At 41.6% G+C, this 23,989-nt stretch overlaps 2 protein-coding genes across 3 annotated transcripts in view; both read left to right on the top strand.

Annotated features, from left to right (window-relative positions):
• The window catches only part of prkcea (protein kinase C, epsilon a), a 22,157-nt gene extending 7,786 nt beyond the window's left edge, over positions 1–14,371 (top strand). The window contains exons 2-15 of the mRNA XM_088438201.1: positions 916–979; positions 5,284–5,449; positions 5,531–5,565; positions 5,910–5,998; positions 6,063–6,192; positions 6,286–6,428; positions 7,185–7,284; positions 8,551–8,765; positions 9,139–9,312; positions 9,587–9,741; positions 10,390–10,528; positions 10,606–10,794; positions 12,002–12,148; positions 13,079–14,371. Of these exons, the coding sequence (XP_088294327.1) occupies positions 916–979; positions 5,284–5,449; positions 5,531–5,565; positions 5,910–5,998; positions 6,063–6,192; positions 6,286–6,428; positions 7,185–7,284; positions 8,551–8,765; positions 9,139–9,312; positions 9,587–9,741; positions 10,390–10,528; positions 10,606–10,794; positions 12,002–12,148; positions 13,079–13,228 (1,896 nt within the window). The 3' untranslated portion in view covers positions 13,229–14,371. The remainder of the gene's footprint in view (positions 1–915; positions 980–5,283; positions 5,450–5,530; positions 5,566–5,909; positions 5,999–6,062; positions 6,193–6,285; positions 6,429–7,184; positions 7,285–8,550; positions 8,766–9,138; positions 9,313–9,586; positions 9,742–10,389; positions 10,529–10,605; positions 10,795–12,001; positions 12,149–13,078) is intronic.
• A 1,641-nt stretch (positions 14,372–16,012) lies between these two features.
• On the top strand, positions 16,013–22,249 carry LOC148409923 (endothelial PAS domain-containing protein 1-like). Of its 2 annotated transcripts, XM_088438202.1 has the most exons (9): positions 16,013–16,146; positions 16,899–17,092; positions 17,415–17,596; positions 17,838–17,922; positions 18,005–18,105; positions 18,855–19,018; positions 20,167–20,273; positions 20,567–20,735; positions 20,810–22,249. In XM_088438202.1, the coding sequence occupies exons 1-9, from the start codon at positions 16,082–16,084 to the stop codon at positions 20,850–20,852; spliced, it is 1,110 nt and encodes a 369-aa protein (XP_088294328.1). In that variant the 5' UTR covers positions 16,013–16,081; the 3' UTR covers positions 20,853–22,249. The 2 variants fall into 2 exon arrangements, with proteins under 2 accessions (XP_088294328.1, XP_088294329.1); XM_088438203.1 differs by lacking the exon at positions 20,167–20,273.
• The last annotated feature ends 1,740 nt before the right edge of the window (positions 22,250–23,989 follow it).

Genomic DNA, 23,989 nt, shown 5'->3' with positions numbered 1-23,989 from the left:
TGGCCAGCCGTCCTTTGCGTTTTTCACGCGGCGCTGATGTGCGAGTCGGGCCGCTTGCGTAAGAGGATCTGCGGCTGTCCCGGAGCTTAGCCAAAGATTTAAAGCCGCCCCCCCCCCCCCTTTTTTTTTTTTAATTCACGCCCCCCCCCCTTTCTAATCTGTGTAATTGCATGTGTATTGTAAAGGCAATGATTTCATAAGGGTTTGAATAATTATTTTGAATGATGCCTTTCAGAACATTCGGGTTCTTAATCTCTCCATAAATTCGTCCAGAAACGTCCATATTTAATCATTTGTTTATTTTTTTCGTCGAGTTTTAGAGATAAAATTGTCAAATGTATTAAAGACAATTGTATAAGAAAATCCTCAATTTATTCCAAGCCCAGTTTTTATTTTATTTTTGTAACTTCTGTAGACGTCAACGGCAGCCCAATGGAAATGGATCTTGGACGTCTCTAGCCGTCAATGGCAGTGAATGTTTTAAAGCCAAACTCACGTCCCGGGTTTTGCAATAATATCGGGGGTGGGCGAGAACCGATACCGGTCTTGTTTTAAGATGAAGGCTACTGATATTAAATGGAAAAAATGGCACATCGGTAATTCGGAAGTTTGCCGATATCAAACCAAAATGGCTGACTTCCTGTTTCGTTTTGCTCATGGGTACTTAAGATCAGTGAAACTGGTGTCGAAGGCTCATTTTTTTTTACCATCATAACTCGCCAGGGTGCTGCTGATTTTGTGCGCGTGTTTTTTAAGGGGCTTCTGGAGCGTATATGTTTTTTTTCAAAGCGTATTGTGAGGTACAAACCGTTGTCTCCGAGGTTTCTTATGAGAAGTGGTGTCCCGGGATGTGCCTGAAGGAAATTCAGCATCTTTGTCTTCTTTGAAATCTTTTTTTCTTCCTCTTTTGTCCAGATCGACTTGGAGCCAGAGGGGAAAGTTTACGTGGTCATTGATCTGTCTGGATCTTCCACTGAGGGTACAACACACACACACGCACACACACACACACACACACACACACACGCACAAAAATGCATTCAAAGTTTTTGCATTTGTGGTTATAACTCAAAACTAATATCCACATTATAAAAGCGATAAAAATCAATAAAAAATCTATAAATGTAAAAGAAAGGAATAAATAATTACATATGTATCATGTGTAATATATAATATAAATAAAAAAAGGATATCAATATATGTATACTATATGATATGAATAAAAATATACAAATTAAGGAATGTAAATATATACATCGATCAAATAAATAGATAATATAGAAGCAATGTTTACATTTTTATATTGTCATGTTTATTTTTTATTTGTATTTGTCATATAAAATATAATTACATATGTTTATGATGTAATATAAATAGAAAATAAATAATTATGTAAATTAATTTCATGTTTACTATATACATAAAGTATAATAAGATCAATGTAAATATATAGACGTAATAGATCGAGAATGTATGTTTATGTACTTACATTTTTATCTTGTTTATCCTTTCTTATACTATATAGTATTAAAATATATACATATATAAGAAATTTTAATATATTTAAATGATAATGCCATATTTATATTTATAATATAGAATTCAAAATATTCACATACATAATCTATAATATTGATTGAATAAATGAACAATTCTAACTCATTAAAAACCAAATCTCAGCGCTTTAACATCGGCACGATACCGTGACGCTATTCCGCGTATGCTGTCTCATCGAAGTTAGAGCGTGAAAAACTAAGAAGACGGGAGTGGCCTTCCGCGTCGCCCTCGCGTCGCCTGCGGCCATCTTGTTGGCCGCGCAAGCTCGCCCGTCTCCTTTCGCCTCTTGATAAAAGAGGCGTTTGCACCTGCACCTATGCCCCCCCTTCACCTATAAATAGACGCGCGGCCTTCCACTTGGAGTGCGTGCATGCGTATGGATGAGGGCGGGAGATTCTCCGTGGCGACGGGACAGCCAAGGGAGGAGCTTCTTAAAATAGCAGCTGAGATTACATCCGAGCGACGGCGGCATCTCGCCGCCCATTGGGCCCCTCCGGCCGTGACCTCACGCTCGCGCGGCCACGCCCTCGTCTGAACTTCCTGCACGAGTTCATCCGGCTGGACGTGTGTGCGTATCTTCTCCTCGTCTTCATCGTTTTCTTCAGGAGGCCAATAATCGGACTTAATAGCCCCCCCGCCCGCCCCCAGCCTCGACTCTTCAAATCCCAAAGACGTAGAGGCCGGACACTCAATGCCGTGGGTTTTTTTCCCCAAGATTATGCGTGTGTGGAAAAATAGTAGTTTATCCCAAAAAAAATCTCTAAATCAGAAATAAAAATGTTCTGGTTTGTTATCATGCGTGCTAACAGCTTGGTGTGTCTATTGCGTGACACCAAAAAATGAATTAGGATTCGTTTGTGTTCTGCACTTGAAATAAATGTCCATGAAGGGAGGGACATTAAAACGTGATTTTTAACTCATTGATTATTGGACAAAAGGATCTTCAAATTAATTGATTATAAACTCATTAAATTCAGGCTATTTAAGGCATTCCTTTACCTTAATATTAAAAAAAAAACCAAATAAGTACCTGCAATTGTCTGGACTCTGTCAAACCATATTATTACGTCTTTGGTACTGAATGAGTTAATTTTGGCATTTAAAGGAATTGTCTACTTATTTAGCCATTTTTAGCAGTAAAATGCTGAGATTTTTACAATGATTTAACTCTTTTACTAGCAGCCATTTTTAGCCTAGCGCCTGAAAATACTTGGGAAAAAAAATAAAGTACCACGATTGACTGGCTGAATTCTCAAAAACAGAAATTGGGATTGAACGAGTTAATAGTGGCATATTCATATTTTAGTTGTAAAAACTTAAACATTGAACAATAATAAACTCCTTTGGTAGTAGTCATTTTTATGCACTCCTTTAGGCTAACTCAAAAAATAAATAAATCAAACAAGTACGTACCAGAGATTGAATGGTTGAATTCTCAGAAACGTCAAATCACGTACTTGGGATTGAATGAGTTATTTGTAGCATATCAAGGAATAGCGTTGTAAAAGTTTAAGGTTTTAACATTCATTTTTAGACAGTCTTTTAGCCTAACACGTGGAAACATTTGGAAAAAAAATATATAAATAAGTACTGGGATCGAAGGGCCGTACCTTCAAAAACGTAAAACTACGTCTTTGGCATTGAACGAGTCAATAATAGCGGTAATAAAGGCATTTAATTCAATTGATGGCGTACTCTATGATACTACTAATAAAATCAACGTACAGTCGATATATGCAGCCATCCCGATTCCAAGTATTTATTTCTTTATTTCTTTTTAATCCCTTACGACTGGATGGATTAGTGGCACACTTGGTCCCGAGCGCGTCGGTCGCCACGACGATGGCTCCGGGCTCTTGTTAAGCCTCATCGAGCTTTTTTGTTTTCACTTATGTGTGCGCGCGCGCTCGTGTGTGTCTCCGGGCAGATGGATGATGTATTATGTAAAACAAAAGTGATCCCACTGATGGCCTGTTTAGCTGTCTCCACCCTCTCGCCAGCATCTCGCGCGCACACACACACGCACGCGCGCACACACACACACACACACACACACGCAAGCTGCCTCTTACTGTATGCTGCTTTTCCACCGCATACGCAAATTTTGCCTTCAACCGGATGGTAAAATGATAAAAAATGATAAAAATTGTAAAATGAATTTCCGGATTGGTTATTGCTGAAAATTGGCAAGGACTGAGAAAGATTTACTTCTAAATTATTGATTATTTTTTATTATTTTATAATTATTTATTAATTACTTCTAAATTATTGATTATTTTGTATTATTTTATAATTATTTATTAATTACTTCTAAATTATCTCCCGAATTTTAAATGATACTAAATTATTTACTAAATTTTCCTGATATTTTCTGGGTTGAAACTAGGACTTGAGCTAAATTGGAATCGTTTGGTATTTCCAAATCTTACTGAAAAAATAATCGCGTATTCGGATGATATCATGTTCTCGGTTGAAGAACAATCAGGAATACAGGAGACTCAAATATTTCATTTGAGGTCTTTTTTTTTTACCCGACGGAAAAGCGCGGCAGCAATTCCGGCTGTCTAAAACGTCACATTTTGGAGTGAGTTGCGCGCTTGTTTATTTATGTGCGATTGGGGTTGTAAGGACGTCTGCGGGAAATGTTCACAAAAGCTTTTTTATTCAGGAGGCGTTTTTACGCAGGCGCAGCGAGCGCGCTCATCCCCGGACGGCTCGCCTGTAATTGAGCTCAGGAGGAGTAAGCACATGTCGGCCTCACCCGGGAGAGAGGCGCTTGGCTGGCTGGCATGAGGGAGGCAAAGTAGGACGGCGAGCGCGCAAGCGCGTGTGGGAGGCGCGCCCGCCGAGGCGCCTCTCTCGTCTTAAGGTCGCCCGCCCAAAGCGCTCGTCTCTTCCGGGGAAGCTCGTGAGGAGGAGGAGGATTTTTATTTTCAACTCGCCGTCCTCGCTTGTGCCGGCGCCCACACGTCCTGGTATAAATAGACGCCACGCGGGAACGAGCCCCCCCCCCCCCGAGCTTTAAACACCGCGTTCGGCACCTGGGTTTAAGACTTCATCCGCGTTCGCATTGAAATGATAGAAAACAAAATTGCGCAATCGAACGTTCCCTCGCTATTACGCGGGTGACCTTTCGCGGCCTTGAGAAAGGTAGCGTATCTTTTAGCGTATCTTCAAAAGTTTAGCGTATCTTCGAAAGTGAGAAATTTGAGAAAATGTCATGGACGCCTGATAAACGTGCACTCTAGCTGTGGTTTTACGGCCGTAAACTATCATAAACGGGAAAGAAAATAGGAAAAAAAAATAGGAATGACGAGACAGTACAGTAAATGAAGTCTAATAATAACAAAATATAATATTATATCCCAAAAATGATTGTAAACACATGATAAACTAATAAATATGATGACGAAAAAAATATATTGAATGAAAAACAAACAAAAAGCATATCAGAAGTGAAGTAAAAGGAATTCATGGACACACCGTATAATAAATGAACAAAAACTCAACGAAAATAAGTCATAAATAAACCAATAACAAGACATAATAATATATCCAAAAAACCAATGTAAACACGTAATAAACTAATAAATATGACGACGAAAAAAATATATTGAATGAAAAACAAACAAAAGCATATCAGAAATGAAAAAGTAAAAGGAATTCATGGATATAAACCAATAAACAAACAACTAGTGACTAGTTGTGTCCCCGTGTCCCGCGAAGCCTCGGGAGCCAACGACAATGAGGAGCGCGTCTTCCGGGAGAGGATCGGTCCGCGGCGGCGCCAGGGGGCGGTGCGCCGCCGCGTCCATCAAGTCAACGGACACAAGTTCATGGCCACCTACCTGCGCCAGCCCACCTACTGCTCGCACTGCAGAGACTTTATATGGTACACACACACACACACACACATCTCGTGTCTTTTAATGACATCACGGAATCGTGAGCTTTTTTTTTTTTTGTCTCATAGGGGCGTCCTGGGCAAGCAAGGCTACCAGTGTCAAGGTGAGCACTTCTCCAATCAAACTCATTTGTCAATGGCGAAAACAAAGAATCCGACAAGGGTCGAATTTGCTAACATCATCCGTGAAGGAAATGGACTCTAAAATGGCCACTTCAAAGGCAAATCGCGTCTTTTCATATATAGGGCGCACCACATTATAAGGCGCATGGAATAGAAGCTACAGCAGTGGCTGGGCTTGCGCCGTGCATCCAACAAAACAATCAAAGACTCTCATTCTAGAAACGCTTCTCGCATACATCAAAGACAATCTAGAAGTACTTGAGAGCCCAAAGGGTGCACGAATAAAGTTCATGTTTAAGGTTTTTTTTTTTTTTTTTTCTGCCAGTGTGCACATGCGTGGTCCACAAGCGTTGCCACGAGCTCATCATCACCAAGTGCGCCGGCATGAAGAAGCAGGAGGACACCCCGGAGGAGGTAGCATGTGCTTGCCATACCCCCCACCCCCCCCTTCCACCATGTGACCTCTCGTTTCCTGCAGGTGGGCTCGCAGCGCTTCAGCGTCAACATGCCTCACAAGTTCGCCATCCACAACTACAAGGTTCCCACCTTCTGCGACCACTGCGGCTCGCTTCTGTGGGGGCTCTTGAGGCAGGGCCTGCAGTGCAAGGGTCAGTTTGGGGGCGCGGCATGCTTCCAGGAAGAATTTCCCCCCCCCCCGAAAAATGGAATCCAATTTGCGCCGATGTTTCCCCAATCCGCAGTGTGCAAGATGAACGTGCACAGGCGTTGCGAGAAAAACGTGGCGCCCAACTGCGGCGTGGACGCCCGAGGCATCGCCAAGGTCCTGTCCGACCTGGGGGTCACGCCGGACAAGATCTCCAACACGGCGCAGCGGCGCAGGAAGGTAAAAAGATCGCCTTTAACCCACACTTTGCGAACAATACGCATTGCGTTATTTTTTCCTAATTTTGTATATGCTTTTCAAGGCAGATTAATCAGATTATTCAGGAATATTTTTTTCTTCAACCGCTCGAATTGGCATCAGTTCTATCCATACATGTGAAGGTTAAATTTAATAACACCCACACAAAATGGGAAAATGGTACGATCTGTGTTTGTGGTCTGTGACGTGACGATGACGCTTGAAGACAAAGGCATTAACTGCTCTCTACTGCCACCTACTGTCTTGAGGTGAAACACGAGTCAACAGAGGATTTTCTGTTTGCTCGCCCAACGGAACGTTGCAAAAATCAATGTCATGAATCCTATTCAAATGCATCTCAAAAATTGTAATTATAATGGTTTTATATTGTCCAAAATTTGGACAAGAATTATTTCCGTAACCAAAATTTCAGGTCCACCTGCGATCACATAGATCAGATTCATTGCATTTTGAAATTTTACGAAATTTCAGCTCCCTAGTGTTTTTTTCCCGTTGATTCCTCTATATCATAAAAAAATCAAAGGAATTTGTAACATAATGCCACAGGGTTTAAATAAATCAAAGCTTAAAACATCTCATCATCACTGGCAAATCTGGGGCATTTTTTTGAAGGAGCGAAAATCCCATTGCTGTTGGGCGAAAAACTAAAACGTACAGGAAAGAATGTCTTTTTTTTTTTTTTTTAAATCCGAACACTGATTTTGCTTGTTTGCGCAGTTGACGCCCGGGCAGGACGCTCCGCAATCTCCCCCGGAGCTCTCGCAGACGGAGAACAGCTTCAGCCAGCCAGCTGTCCCCACCTCGCCCTCCCAGCAGGGTAAATGTCCAAAGAAGGGCTCTTTTCATCAAAATAGAAGTGGAGCTCGGTCTTGTGGGCAATGACTGTGCCTTCTCCTCATAAGACCAAAACAACGGATTGACCTAAACCTCAAAAACACGTTATCTGAAACACTAGATTCATGCAAGACGCTGTCGGGACGATTCGTTAATGTTGAGAATCTTGTCTGAAAACATCAGACAGCGCATCTAAAAACCGGGACCTACCCCAGCATCAAAGACACGATCTAGGATGAAATGTACTCAAAACCCTTGACAAACCGAGAAGCGCTTGATTGACGCAGAAGTCAATGGCAAAGGTGACTGACAAACCGAGAAATCACTCGATGAGCATCACCATCTAAAGCTTTTCACAAAAGTTTGTGGAAACGCTTGACCCAAGCGTCCAACACATGTAATCAAAGACACATAATATATAGAAACTTGACTAGTATCGAAACACTTGCTTGATCGCGAAATCCCACAAATAAGATGACAAACGTCAAAGGTGCCTTGTCGAGAATCACCACTGACACAAACATCAAAGACACTTTAAAAACTCCCGACTGGTAACATTTTACTAACATACTTAATCAAAGACAATTTAGCAATATGATTAATCACTTGATGAGCGGAAACATCTGGAAACACTTGAGCCGAGCACCCATGGCACGTCATCAAAGACACGTAATATATTATACAACCACATGACTAGTCTAGAAACACTCGCTTGATCCCGGCATCTGTAATGACAAACATCAAAGACACCTTGATAGAAATATCGATGAAGCAATCGGCCGACGAACGCCATAGACGCTTACAATAAAAAAAACATTATGCTGATCCAAAAACACTTAAGTGACTGCACACATCAAACATCTCATCAAAGACACCTCATTTAGAAGCACTACACAAACATGGCGGGCACAAATATCAGCGATACTCGGCCTTGTCGCTCGTACAAGCAAGCAGTCGGATTTGGCAACCGACGCCAACAATGTTGCGGCGTTTCTTTTTTCAAAGACGTGTGAGTGGCCCACTGGAGAGCGGACCTGAGGAATTCTAACGCGCCGCCCACCGCCATTTGCTGGTCGCAGTTAGTCATCATCGCCTCACACGTTTCCTCGCACAAGCGCGGGCACAAAAAGTTGACTCGTTTTTGTTCTCCAACTCATGAAAGTGCTTCTTTGGGTAGTTCACAACTTCGAGATGACGGTCTCCAAAATTTGTCCGTCTCACTCGGAATTCGCGTCTCGTGTGCCCACAGACTTGGCGGAGTTGGAGCGCCTGCAGGACACACTGTCTCTGGACCAGCAGGGACCCCAGCACTCCTCGTCGTCTTCGTCGTCCTCCTCGGCCACTTCTACCACCTCGCTGTCCACCGCCTCGTCTTCGGGAGGCCGCGAGAACGGACAGAGCCAGAGGAGGACCCTCAAAGACTTCAACTTGATCAAGGTTCTCGGCAAAGGCAGCTTCGGAAAGGTCGGTTCCTCCTTCCCCACTTTGGCGCGACCGTCAAAGACACGTGTCTTTGATGCCGTCCAAGATGGCATCAAAGACACGCGTCTGATGCCGTCAAAGATGGCATCAAAGACACGTGTCTGATGCCGTCAAAGATGGCATCAAAGACACGTGTCTTTGATGCCGTCAAAGATGGCATCAAAGTCACGTGTCTTTGTCGCCGTCAAAGATGGCACAACCAACACCAGACAGACACTTTATTTCTAGGATCACTTGCCACGAACATCCAAAACACTTCACCGACTCAAACAACAAACTCAACGACACTTCAACAAGAAGCGTGTGACGGACAAACATCAGACGCTGGTTCTAGAAGCGCGTGTCCCGCTTTCAGGTGATGCTGGCCGAACTGAAGGGGACGGAGGAAGTTTACGCCGTCAAGGTCCTGAAGAAGGACGTGATCCTGCAGGACGACGACGTGGACTGCACCATGACGGAGAAGCGCATCCTGGCTCTGGCCCGCCGACACCCCTACCTCACCCAGCTCTACTGCTGCTTCCAGACCCGAGTAGGACACGCGCTGAAATCACAGCTTCCCGAAAACACTTCTGGCAAAAACCCAGTTTTACTTTTTTTTTTTTTTTTTTTGTAGCAATAAGCGACAAATCAAAGACAGTCTTGAAACACCAGACTAATACCGATCAACGTGCCAAAGTTGCTCAATTGAGAAACAGTTGACCGACCAAAACATCAAAGAGTCTTGATCTTGAAACACTTGACAGTACAAACCTAAGAAAACATAGCGAAACCTGACTTTCATCAACTTTTCTCCCGTCCGGCAGGACCGCCTGTTCTTCGTCATGGAGTACGTGAACGGCGGCGACCTGATGTTCCAGATTCAGCGCTCGCGCAAGTTCGACGAGCCGCGCTCGCGCTTCTACGCCGCCGAAGTCACCTCGGCGCTCATGTTCCTGCACCGCAACGGCGTCATCTACAGGTTGTGCAGATATTTATTTATGCACTTTCGAATGAAAAGCTTTTCGTAGTCATCTTGAAAAGGAATTTTTCAAACTTTTTGGGAATCCGTTGACTATTCTAGTTCCATTTATGATATAAATGTCATTATATTGATTCTGCGTTAATATTCCAGATCAATTTTCATTGATTATTAATTATTAATATTTCTTTTTAGCATCAAATGGTTCAGTAAGTCAAAAATGTTATAGTTTAAATAAGGGTTGGACATTTTTTATTTCAGGCACTTTGATGAACCGAGTTTTTTTTTTTTTTTTTAGTTACAGATGAACCTGTAACTTGTACAAACCGCGTAAAAAAGTCAAGTTAAGATTTGTTGATCTTTTCCTTTCGTTAACTCATTCAATGCCAGGGTTTTCTTTTCACGTTTTTTTAGGAGTCCGGACATGAAATCCCTGTCATTTAAATATTAAATCCACATTAAGGACATTCATTTCTCTAGATTCTTAAAAAAACGTGAAAGTACGTCCCCGGCATTGAATGAGTTTAGGTTAAAAAGGATACGGTTTGGGGGATATTTGTGCAATTTTTATCGATAAGGATCTTATTTATAGTCGCCGCGGCGAGGCGTGAAATGTTTCCGATGAGAAGCGAAAATGTTTTGGGCCAGGGACCTGAAGCTGGACAACATCCTGCTGGACGCCGAGGGCCACTGCAAGCTGGCCGACTTCGGCATGTGCAAGGAGGGCATCATGAACGGCGTGACCACCACCACCTTCTGCGGCACGCCCGACTACATCGCCCCCGAGGCGAGTGCGGGAGACGCCCACATACGTTTTGCTCGCTTTGGCTTGAACGGGGACTTTTTTTTTTTTTTTTCCTCCAGATTTTACAGGAGCTGGAATACGGCGCCTCGGTGGACTGGTGGGCCCTGGGGGTCCTGATGTACGAGATGATGGCGGGGCAGCCCCCGTTCGAGGCCGACAACGAGGACGACCTGTTCGAGTCCATCCTGCACGACGACGTCCTCTACCCCGTGTGGCTCAGCAAGGAGGCCGTGTCCATCCTGCGAGCGGTACGCGTCGCCCGCCGCCTTTTTCCGCCTTTTCAAATTTCAAACGTTTCGCTCACGTTCACCTCCACTCACAAAGTGCACTTGACGCCATTTAAAAAAAAAAAGTCAGTCGGGTTCCGAGCGCCAGCGCGGCGATCATAGAGCGGCAAATTGCTGTTGCTGTACTTGACGGACGCCGGGACAAAGCGGCGCCTGCTTTCAGCGCCGGATCCCGGATGACCCGTCTCATTAGACGCCTCTTCGCGCCATTATTGCCGCGACCGCGCCGTTCTGTCCCCGCCATTTACCAGATACAAGAGCTAAAGAGGTATACGTGCCAGTTGGGAAGCAAAAAAATCCTCTCAGGAAATTTGCGTGTTTAGAGACTCCACATGGAATGATGACCCGATTGGCAGTATTTACAAGTCATGGTTATTTAACCCCTGGGGGGAATTTTGACCCCAACCAGACTTTTAGATGTTTTTCGTGCGTGATATCAAAAGAAAAGCATACAGGAAAAAACTCTAGGAAGCTAAAATATTGCATAGATTGTCAATGTCGTCCCGCCGTCCCTTCGAAATGCTTACAAACAGGAAGTCCAGAGGTACGCCCTGCAGATGTCAAATTTAGCCCATGTCGGGCTCATTTACAGTCAATAAAAATTGGAAATATTGTCAACTTCTGACATTGAAATTTTAACCCTCACAATACACTTTGTACACTTTTCTCAGATGGGAAGGAGCATTTTCTCACATTCAAATTCAAACCTTCGTAGATTGGACACATAAGCAATGAATAATAGTAGCTCACGTCTATTTCACAGATCATCTAGCTTAACAAAATGTCAGGTCCAGGCAACCTACAACACATAATAAACGACAAACCAGAGGGAAGACAAGTAGCTTTTTCTCGCGAGGAGAGCGACGGGGACCTGCACCTTCTCAGATATTCATTCGGTCGGTTTACACTTTCTGTCCGACTGTCTTTAATTCATTAGTGTTGACCCGAGTTACAAAACCATTTGTTGCTCTAAAAGTTTAAGGGAGACTTTATGCCCGCGAGGTGACAATCAGTTTCGGATCATGGAGGTCGTAGGCGGAAGTTCGTACACTATCAGACCATGTAATCACTGCTATCTTCTTTACCAGGAACATGGTGAGAAGTCCGCCAAAATGGTACCGCCTTTTAGCGAGGGACCGCTTCTTCAGATTGTAATTTGTGTGCCCAGTTCATGACCAAGAACCCGGCTAAACGTCTGGGCTGCGTGGTGAGCCAAGGCTGCGAGGAGGCCATCAAGACGCACCCCTTCTTCCGCGAGATCGACTGGCTGCTGCTGGAGCAGAGGAAAGTGCGGCCCCCCTTCAAGCCGCGCATTGTAAGCATCGCTTGAATACACACTCGAGAAAGACCAGAGCTCACTTTTTCCGATGAAACGAGGACCTCTGGTGGCGGCTCGGGGAACGTTCACGCAATGTGTCACCGCTCAGGGCTCTATGCGCGCTAGAAAACAGCTTTTTTTTTTGGTTACGTTTGTAAATTTTAAAAGATTAATTTGTCATCTTGTAATTGATGACTTTTTGTTTGGGCACGATAATACGGCCAAAAAGTAAAATCTCTTTTTCTGTCATTCTGGATCATTACAATTTCAACTTTAGGGAATTAGGTGATAAAGTAATCAATTACTTTTGATACTAAAGGTATTAATTCAACTCAATCAATGCCAGGGGTGTATTTTCACGTTTTTTTAAGAGTCCATGCAATCCCAGATACTTACATATTGATTTAATACTTAAGTATTTAGAAATTAATGTCCTTAATGTTCTTAAGTCTCGATGTAATACTTTAATATCTGAAATTTAGTGTCCAGACTCATAACGTGAAAATACGTCATTGTCATTGGATGAGTTGATTGGCAACTTACTTAACATAAAGTAAAAAAAAAAAAAAGAATAAAAAAACTATAACAAACTGGAAATGTAAACTAAAAACACCTGGCACTCATCACCAACACATCAGCACCATCTGCAGGCAAACAAATGAACTGCATTCATATTGTCAGCGGCTACAATTAGGTTTGTATTATTCTTTACATGTTGTACATTGATTATTACGCACTAATGTAATTCTAATACGTATTTTCAAAGTAGAAGTGCCACTGTTTTATTGAGAATGAAAATACATGAAAATGTATGTTTCCTCCACTAGATGGCAGCAGATACCTCCGTGCAACGTTTGTTGTCGTCGCCGTGGCGATTTCCCTCAGGCAAACGACACACACCTGAGATTTTTGCGTTTGTTGGTGCAGAAAACCAAGCGGGACGTGAACAACTTCGACCAGGACTTCACCAAGGAGGACCCGGTGCTCACGCCCACCGACGAGGCCATCGTGCGCCAGATCAACCAGGAGGAGTTCAAGGACTTCTCCTACTGCGCCCCAGAGGAGACGCACACCTAACACACACACACGCACACATTTTGAGGCTACGCTTACTTTCCACGCGCTGTCGTCGTCGTCGTCGTGTTCGTCGTTGCCTGGATTTTCTGATCGATATGCACATGCGCTTGATGACACTTATCCACACGAACGCCGCCTTGCAAAAGCAGGCCGACCGCTTTGATTTTTCCGCATTTTGTCATTGAAATTTCAATTGGGGGCAAATTTGATCGTGACCCATTGATTTGTTTGGCATTTTTCCGCCAAATTTTCGATGGAAATCTGCTTCCGTTAGTTGTGACAATCACCGCTTTTTTATTGTTCATTTTTTTTCACGCCCCTGAGTTCCTTTTGTCATGTTTCGTTGTTGATTTTTGTGCTATTTGCGTTTGGGCTGAGTCCCAATTCCCCGCAAATTGGGCTTGGCGAGATGGCCCCTAAACAAAACCTCCATTTTCATTTTTAGACTTTTTTTTTTTTTTTTAAAGAAATAGTTACTATCCTAATTGCCACCGCCATCAGATTTTTGCTTTCAACCAAAAAAATCACCCAAGTATAAATAAGGGTGTAACAAAACAAAATGTGGAAAAAAACTCGCTTTTAATTCTTTCCAAATGCATTGTACATGCACACACACACACACACACATACACGGCTTCTTCCTGTATACTGTATATATATAAATATATATATACACAAATCCAGATATTAGCCCGTGTCGCGTGACTGTACGGTATCGTCGGCAAGCTTGTGGCGCATGGACAAGCCCCGCCCTAAATGAGCCCCGATGGCTTTGGAGGGCCCCCGAGCTCCCCCGTTTTGTGCAATATAGCCCCATTCATGTCTCTCTATATGATCTATTTTATGGCTCTTTTCTTTTCGTAATCATTCTCCATGGCTACGAACGAGGCTCGTGTCCATCCAATGAATGTGCAGCTTACTCACAGGCTATTGAACTAATTACCGCGAGGCCGCCGTTTTTGTCCTGAATGTACATTTTGGCTCGCCCGGGCGTGTGCGAGCGAGCGAGCGTTTCCACGGTTACCAGCAGTGTTTCCCCCTTTTCCCCCCCTGCAGCCAAACTGCTTGCTTTACTTTGTCATTTTCTTTTTTCTATTCTAATTAATATTATTATTATTATTATTGTAAAGTGTGTTATCCGAACGCCATGTTTGTGTATATTACTCTTAACTATACTATCGTAGATCTGTTACAGCCTGAGTGAGAGGACCAGCAGTTGAATTACCTCACATTTCAAACACACACACGCACACACGCAGTGGCGGCACTCCTTCAACACCCACCAAAATGTCCCCACAAAGACAAGAAAAGCCTGCGATATGTGCGCCACCATGTAGCGACAACAAAAACACAGAGTGCCCTCTAGTGGCGACTAAAATAGCAGTTCAAACTCAATACGTGTCCCTTTGTTTACCGGTGGAGATTGCCCCCTGGTGGCAAGTTGAAAAAATGCAGATGCGAGACGCTGGACTGTAAGCCGTAGGATTCAAAGATAAAGAGAAAAAAGTAGCTGCTTGTCATCCGAAATTTACGGTATATTAAGACATTTCACATAGCATTTATGAAAAAGTTATGAATATAATGTTTTCCCCGCCTGCACATAAAGCACGTGCTTGAAATCGCCATTGTGCACACACACATCATCGCATCATCTGTCTCGCTTTTTTTCACCGGTGGAGATTGCCCCCTGCTGGCAAGTTGAAAAAACTGCGGATGCGCAACACTGAAATATGAGATAAGTGTGAGAAAAAAGTTGTGGCTTACGGTATATAAAAACATTTTCACTTAATGGGGAAAAAAAAATGGTGTCGCGCGGTGCGGATGCTAGAAATCGCCACAGTGCACACACATACCACCACATTATCTGCCGCCCTTTGTTTACCAGTAAAGATTGCCCCCTGCTGGCAAGTAAAATAAAAACATGCACACAACACTGGACCATGAGCCACAGGGTTCAAAAAATGAGAAAAAAGTAGTGAGAAAAAACTAGCGACTTATGGTCCTAAATTTACTGTATATAAAACCATTTCACATAATTATAATGAAAAGAAAAGAAAAAATACGTGGACCATGTTTTCGCCGCCCTGTGGGGCTAATTTCACACACTTAAGCACGCACGCACACACTATAGCGCCATCTATCTCCCGTTGTTTACCTGTGGCTATTGCTCCCTATTGGCAAGTGGAAAAAAACTGCAGATACGCAACACTGGACTTTGCGGCCACGGGGTTCACATTGTGAGAAAAAAAGAGCTTACGGTTCCGAAATTTACGGTATAAAAATCCATCCGTTTCACATAGCAAATATGAAAATACATTTTTGAGTAGTCCAGGTTTTCAACGCCCTTTGGGGCCACACATGATGCACATGCTAGAAATCGCCACTGTGTACACACACACACACACACACACACACACACATAAACACAATACATAAGGACTGTTGTTGCGCACTGTAATCAGTCGGGGAGGGGTGTGAGTGTGTCGTGAAGCTTCGCCCGATCCAGGGATTAGCCTGATCCCGGTCACACTATCTTACTTTGTGCCAAAAAAAAAAAAAAAATAGGAGAAAAAAAACCAAACCAAACCAATGTAGTGTGGCGACAGCCGGGCCCTGTCGTCTGTCTGCTGTCCGTCTGTCTGCTCTGACTCCAATAAAATGAGAGAAAAAAAAAACAAAAACACCCGAGCTGATGACAGCGCTCCTCCTGCGTCCTTCCTTCCTTTTTTTTTTTTCTTCTCAAGCTTGTCTGGAGGCGGGGCCTATGTGTACAAAAAGGGGAGGGGCAAGGGATGAGTTTTCTCCGCTGGATGACCTTTGAACTTCAGTTGAGTCCTCGCTGCTGTCTAATTGATGGCTGACGGATTAGCGAGACGGCCCGCGCTCGGCGTCGTGAGGGTTGACAAGGAGAAGAGGAGGTAAATTCGCTTTCATGACTTTTTTTTTTTTCTTTCTTCTCCATTGCGTTTTTATGCTGTCAGTGATGAATTTGCACATTTTGTAAATGCAGTGAAAAAATGCCAAATTTGGTTTTTGCAATTTTTTGCAAATATTAACTTATTCCAACCCAAAGATGTATTTAAATGTTTTTTTTTAAATCTACTCTAAAGTATAATAATATATAAATATATATATATATAATATAAATATGATAAAAAAATCATTTATCATATATTTCATATTTCTTACTGTGTTTTTTGCATACTTTTTAATATACTTATACTTAGTATACTAGTATACTACTAATTATACTTATACTTTTTTTTTAAATCATTGTAACTAGTAGTAAGTATGTATTTCTATTTGTCATTTTTTATTTTTTAAATTGCTCGCGGCTTCAATTTATCACATATGCAACTTTTCGGACTTTTATGTCAATATGACCAGTCAGAACAAAAAAAAAAAATCAAACTTTTTGTGTAGATTTTCCTTGATTACCGTCAATTTTTTCATTCCCGGTTCAACCCGCCATTTTTCTCGGCAGATTTTCTTTTAAGTGGGACCTTTAAAAAAGCCATTTCATTTATTAAGTTGGACTACATGTATCTTCAGTCATGACTGGAAGTTTATTGCAGGTTTCCCTTGTTCCATTTCTTGTTATTTTTCCCTGGAAGTCGACCCGGACACAGTAAAGATTGATTTTGAGGCTCTCGGCACGTGCTTCCGGCAGGGCCGTCAGCCGCCAAGCGGCCAGGAAGCGTCGGCGGGTGGAGTCGGACGCCTTTGCCGATTTATGCCGCCTGCTGCCGCTGCGAGCGTCCGTCAGAGATCACCTGGACAAGCCGTCCGTCATACGCCTGGCGCTCTGCTACATCCGACTCGAAGCGCTGCTGCAACGCCGACGGCCCTTCGTCTCCGTGCGGGGTTCGACTTCTTCAACATTTCGTACTCCAAAAAAAATATATACAGTATTTTTATGCATCAATATGTATACACATATGTTTCTTCTATGTATATATCAGGTTTATATGTATATTTACGTGTATGTATGTACAGTATATACATTTATACTGTATATACATATATGTATATATATTTACATACGTATAATGTGTATTTGTGCATATGCATATGCAGTATGTATGTATGTACACATTTCAATCCGTATCACAAATATTGACGCCATTTTGCGAGATATTTTTGAAGTCTACAATCTATTGCTTCATCGTTGCGTCGTAATCCACAGACGCGTCAAATGTTTTGATGGGGGAAGCAGACGTCCGTCTGGATTTGACGGACTCAATAAAAGCCGCCGCGGAGACGGACGTGTGCCTGACAACCCTGGAAGGATTCGTGATGGTGCTGTCCACCCAGGGGGACATGTTTTTCCTGTCGGAAAACGTCAGTCGCTACCTGGGCCTCACGCAGGTATCCCAACCATTTTCCTAATGGAGTTCTTCCCGTCGGATACCTTGGCAGATTTTGGCGTGCCCCAAGGCTCCATCTTGGGGCCCTTATTCTTCAGCATGATCTTCCTCCCCGTCCGCTTCCTCTCCTACTATTAAAATAATTTGTCATCTTTGCTTTCTTTCATAAAAGCAAGCTCCTGCAAATGAATTTTTGATGACGATTTTTCTTATGACTATAAAGACGAAGATTTCCTCCCCAGACTGAGCTGATGGGCCACAACGTTTTTGAGTTCACGCACCCGTGCGACCACGAAGAAATCAGAAGTAACCTGCGCCTCTCTGCAGGTTTGTGAGCGTGTCCGCAGTACGTGCGAGCCAAGCGCAATCGTCATTTTGTCATTTTTTTCATAAATGATTCTTTTTGAAGAGGAGATTTGGAGCGGCGCAAAGCGGGACTTTGCGGTGAGGATCAAAAGCACCCTAACCCTTCGAGGAAGAAGCACAAACCTCAAGTCGGCCACCTGGAAGGTTGCTCACAAATTGAAAATAATTATGCTCAATTCTGGAGAATTTTATTGACGCGATTTAGGTTTTTTTTTTCTTTAAACATTGTTGAATTTTTGCCAGTGTTTTTAGTGATATTTTAGTGACTTTTTAAAAAGAATCTATTTTGATATCTATTTGAATGCAGATAAAACATATACTGCCCCAAGATTGTTTTCTATTTTCGTTCTTAAAATGTTGATAGTGATGAACAAATGTGAAAAATTTAACATTTTTATTGACCTTTACTGTGATTTGTTTTGATATCGAAAATGCCTCCTTTTTCATACTTTTTAGCGTCTTTATTTCCTATTATTTATAATGAAAACGCATTTTTTAGCGTTTTCACATTAAATTCATGAAATTTTTAGTTTAAATTTTTAAAAATATTGTAATATATTTTCATGTTATCTAGATGCATTTACATTTTTTTGGGGGGGTTAGGCTTTTATTATTTTCCAAAAAGAGTTGTGTTATATTTTTTATTTGAATATTGTTAACATTTCATTGCCCGCATTGTATTTTATTTTTTATATATATTTATTTAAATTTGACCTTCGGCGTGGTATTTTGCTTTTTTTTCACCGTTTGTTTGTATATTTTTCGGAGGGTCTTTGAGTTTTTGATGTATATTTCGCCTTTCTTTTTTCATCAGTAATTTTGATTTTCAATTGTTTATCATTTCCAATTTTTGAGGAACGCATTAATTTCTTCTGATTTATTTGCGATGGTAGGTGTTGCAGTGCCAGGGCCGAGCGAGGGTCTCGAGCGGCCCCCCGCTGGCCTCCTGCCTGCTTCTCGCCTGCCGTCCTCTCCCCGTCTCTCACACGCTCCTCTGCGCTCGCACCTTCAGCAGCCGGCACAGCATGGACATGAAGTTCACCCACTGCGACCACAGGTGACCCCCCCCCCCCCCCCCCCCCCCCCAAACTTATAGGGAATTATGAAGTTAAAAATTACAGGGAAAAATAAACTGTTTAAAATAACAGTAAATTATTACTAATTCAAAACTACAGGGAATTATGAACAGTTCAAAGTTAGAGGGAATTATGAACAGTTCAACATGGCAAAAAAAATGATGAATGGTTCAAAATAACACAGAATTATAAGCAGTTCAAAATTACAGGGAATTATGATCAGTTCAAACTTATAAGGATTACGAATAGTTACAAATTACAGTTCAAAACAACAGTAAATTATTACCAGTTCAAAACTACAGTGAATTATGAACAGTTCAAAGTTAGAGGGAATTATGAACAGTTCAACATGGCAAAAAAAATGATGAATGGTTCAAAATAACACAGAATTATAAGCAGTTCAAAATTACAGGGAATTATGATCAGTTCAAACTTATAAGGATTACGAATAGTTACAAATTACAGTTCAAAACAACAGTAAATTATTACCAGTTCAAAACTACAGTGAATTATGAACAGTTCAAAACTATAGTGAATTATGAACAATTCAAATTGACTGAAAATTATGAAAAGTTTAAAATGACGGAATATTAATAACAGTTCAAAATAACAAATATTTATGAACAGTTCAGAATAACACAAAACCGGAGCAATTCAAACGACAAGGAATTATGAACAGTCCAAAATAACTGAATTATGAACAGTACAAAACTACAGTGAACAGTTCAAAAATGACAAGGAATGACGAACATTTCAAAATAACTGAATTATGAAGACTTGAAAACTCGAGCGAATTATCAACAGTTTGAAATATGAACAGTTTGAAATAAGTCAATATCGAGGCTCCATTGGAAGGCAGGAAAATGTCGGAAAAACTAGAAATTCTAAACTTAATGAGGGCCACTTAAATGTGGGCGGACTCACATTCAACAGGTTTGAATGCGATTGGTTGAATCCAAACACATCTGCAAACCCCGCCAATAGGAAGGTGCGTTCACTTACGCAACCACATCTCGGTTGTTTCTTCTCCAAAAATATGTTTTTGTTCATTGAAGATCTTCTAGGCCACATTGATACCAGGAAAACTTTGGAAATGATTCTTCCCAGTCTAATTATTTTGTGTGCGAAGAGTGCTGTCAATTTTAGGGTACACCCCCCAGGAGTTAGTGGGCCGCTCCATTTACCAGCTTTGTCACACGCTGGACACAATCTGCTTGAGCAAATATCACATCAACTGTAAGTAGTCAAGGTCAAGCATTATTCAATTGAAAAAAAATTGAAATGCCAGCCATTTGTGTCCACTATTGTGGACACTAGTTTTTTGTCTCTATCTTTCGTCTCATTGAACCGAGCCTACTAAGTCGGAGCGCGCTCAGTAGAGGACGTTCTGGCATTTTCGGTGATGGCTCACGTGTTTGGTTGGGATGCAATTCACTTTGCTGTCTTGCGGAGACAAAATGGACACAAGAGCGGACACAAATGAATCGGCTGTCTCCCGGATACGACTTGTTCTTTTTTTTTTTCGCCAGTGTTTTCCAAGAGCCAGTCGGTCAGCGGTCACTACAGGATGCTAGCGAGGGGCGGCGGCTACGTGTGGGTGGAGAGCCACGGCGCCGTGGTAGGAGGGACCCTAGCGTCCAAATCAAGAAGCGAGGTCCCCCGGTCTCACTTGATCCTCTGCGTCACTTACGCGCTAAGGTATGGCCACGGATGCCTTCAAGTTGCCAACTTTTGCCGCAGAATCGCAATCGTTCCAATTTGTGTGGCTGCAGTGGTGTGGAAGAGCCGTTTCTCCAACTCTCCCTGGACCAGTGAAGGCAACATGGGAACTCATCCTGTCGTTAACGATGTGACATTCGCTAGGCATGTCTGTTTATGAGTGGAGCCTCAAAAAAAAAACGTCTCAAGAAGCCGTACCTACCAAACCATAACATAGGTCAGCCATTTTGTCTCAAAGCGGACATTTTATGGTCATTTTGGACATTTGGAATCTTAAACCCCCAAAAAGCAGTTTCACGTTGCAAAATTAAATTTGGTAGGTCTGTAAATCATGAATAGACAGACCCACAAAAAAAGCACAACAAGCCATAACTGAAAAGACCTAACAAGTCAGCCATTTTGTCTCAAAGCGGACATTTTATGGTCATTTTTGGACACTTGTAAACTTAAACCCCCGAAAAACAGTTTTACACAGCAAAATTAAATTTGATACGTCTGTAAATCATGTGTGGACGGACCCACAAAAAAAAGTGACTGAAAAGACATAAGGCGGCCATTTCATGGTCATTTTGGACATTTGTAAACGTAAACCCCCCACTAACAGTTTTACTCTGCAAAAATAAATGTGATTGGTCTGCAAATTATGATTAGATACACCCAGAAAAAAAAAGTTCAACAAGTCATAACAGAAAAGACATAGTTGTCCATTTTGTCTCAGAGGAGCCATTTTGGACATTTGTACACTCAAGTAGACCTTGTCGATTTTGATTGTGGTCTGGAGACGCTTAATCCAGATAAGCGTTTGACTTTCTCTTGACCTTTCTGTTGACTTCCGCTGGGGTTTCCTTCGGGGTCACCTGACACGTGGAGTGACAGACATTGGCTGCACACACACACACACACACACACACACACACACACACACACACATAGTCGCAGTTGCGAGCCCAAGCCGCAACTTCCTGAATGGTGACGCGAGCTAGGCCGGTTCTCGTGGGAACATTTTCAACTTTTTACCTCTTATCGTAGTTTCGATTCAACTGACTTTACAAGGGGCCAGCATATGTTGGCTGACTTAGATTTATTTTCTTATTAAACTCATTCAATCCCAAAAACGTGTTATACTTTTTTTTAGGAGTCCAGAAATTCAATACCAGGTTTGTGCTTGAGGAAGATCTAAAATAGAGTGAATAGATCTTTTTTTTTTTTTTTTCGGAGATTCAAACCCAAATCTGTGAACTTCGAGCCAGCCACTGATACACCGTTCCGCTCTTATTCAATTCAAGATGCAATATTCTTCATTTCTGCATCAAGTGACGCGACTGCGGCTTTACGTTCAAGGTGCTTGCTGGTTTTAGTGTGAAGATGCACTGGCGCCCTCTAGTGTTGGGCGTCACGTTGTACTACGTTCTTGTTAGGCAGAATAAGACAGATAAACAAAATGTGAAACAAAAGAAAAATAATAATTTTTTTGATGTGTGCTAGCTGTGATTATATTTCTATAAATGATATATTTATTTTTTATGTAAATGATATATTAAAAATATATAATAACTGACATATATATATATATATATATATATATATATATATATATATATATATATATATATATATATATATATATATATATATATATATATATATATATATATATATATATTAATAATAATTCTTATTACTAACGAGAGAAAAATACAATATGTGGAATAAAAGAAACTAATAAGAATTTTGATAACAGATAATGTTTAACTTGTATTGACACCCTTTTTTTTGAACAGAAAAACCAAAACAATCCAAATATTTCCCAACATTTTTTTGCACAATTTGGAGTTTCAACTGTTCAAAGATCGTAACGGTTGATACCAAGTAATACCAAAAAATCAAGTGGCCTCCATGTGCCTTGCAAGCAGGATTTCAAGGTGACCCCGGTGTGTGTTTACGCATGTGTGTGTGTGTGTGCGTGTGTGTGTGTGTGTGTGTGTGGAGTGCATTCTGTCAGTGTACCGTGAGCCGCCATTTTTTTTTCTGTCCTTTGCACGTCATGGGGGAGGAAGTGTCCCTTTTCACCCCCTTGTAGCTCTCCTGCTGTTTCAGGTCAAGCCAGCATGTGAGCCCCCCCCCCCCCCCCCCCCGTCATCATCACACCCCCATGGCCTTCCCCTCTGGCAGGGGTGTTGTCAGGCTTTCAGCCAATGACAATGCGCCGTTGGCATGCTGATAGTAAATGAGACTGGGGGGGTGGGGGGGCAAACATCGGGAGCTGGAGAGAAACAACAGGTTATCTTTATGATCCTTTTATGATTTTTTTATGCTCATCTCATAAAAAAAAATGTTTTCATTTTATGCTCTGAAGTGGCCATTAAAGATATTAGCTGCAGCCGAAATTTTGTGAACACCTGTTTCATTTTTATTGTTGTTTTTGTTTTGTTTTTTTATACATGTTTGAAATAATCATCTTATTCATTGAATGATAAGAACAGAGAGGCATGTTTTGACGTTTCTATGAATTCCGGGACAAATTTTTAAATGATTTAATATCCTTCAAGTGAAGCGCGGAGAGCCTCTGACACAGCAGTAAATGTAAAAACTCTCCTAATTTTCCCCCCAGTTTTTTTCTGTTCTTGGTGGCAATTCACTTCCGCTTTGACAATCTTGCCATATTTTTGTGGTTCGTTGGTGTGTGGCATTTTTGCGTGATTTTTCAAAATGTTTACATTTGAATATGTGTTGTTGAGTTCCTTTTTTTTTTTTTTTTGTACTGACTTGACTGTGATTGCGTTTGTTTGTCCCAGCGCTGAGCGCTTATCTGCCGTGCAGAGTCCACGGGTTTAAGTCCAGTCCGTTACATGCCATCTCAGCCTACCATTTTCATCTTGTCTCTCCATGTGTTATGAGGTCAAGCGTATGTGTAAAGGAACATGCTCTTACATAAGTCTTCTTGGAATTATTTATTTATTACAGTGTGTGTGTGTGTGTGTGTGTATATATATATATATATATATATATATATATATATATATATATATATATATATATATATATATATATATATATATATATATATATATATATATATATATATATATATATATATAAACACACATTTATGTTGCTTTATGTTCCAATTGATTTGCTCTTAATTCGAAAAGAAAACTGTACTTTTGCTGTCATGACATTGGAAAGCATTCCTGTGATTACCGTTGGCATTTGAAAACATTCCACTTTAATGT

Source organism: Hippichthys cyanospilos, chromosome 17 (assembly GCF_059441005.1).
Source record: "Hippichthys cyanospilos isolate Australia breed blue-spotted pipefish chromosome 17, RoL_Hcya_1.0, whole genome shotgun sequence".
NCBI classification, from domain to species: Eukaryota; Metazoa; Chordata; class Actinopteri; order Syngnathiformes; family Syngnathidae; genus Hippichthys; species Hippichthys cyanospilos.
Note: the sequence above shows the minus strand (reverse complement) of the source record. Positions and strands in the feature narration are given on the sequence as shown.

Bases quoted from the DNA above. Each gene is read 5' to 3' on its own strand.
- LOC148409923 (XM_088438202.1), top strand. From the start codon at position 16,082: ATGGCTGACGGATTAGCGAGACGGCCCGCGCTCGGCGTCGTGAGGGTT. The intron at 17,093-17,414 runs GTTCGACTTCTT...CGTAATCCACAG, and splicing joins GCCCTTCGTCTCCGTGCGGG to ACGCGTCAAATGTTTTGATG. The intron at 17,597-17,837 runs GTATCCCAACCA...TTTCCTCCCCAG, and splicing joins GCTACCTGGGCCTCACGCAG to ACTGAGCTGATGGGCCACAA.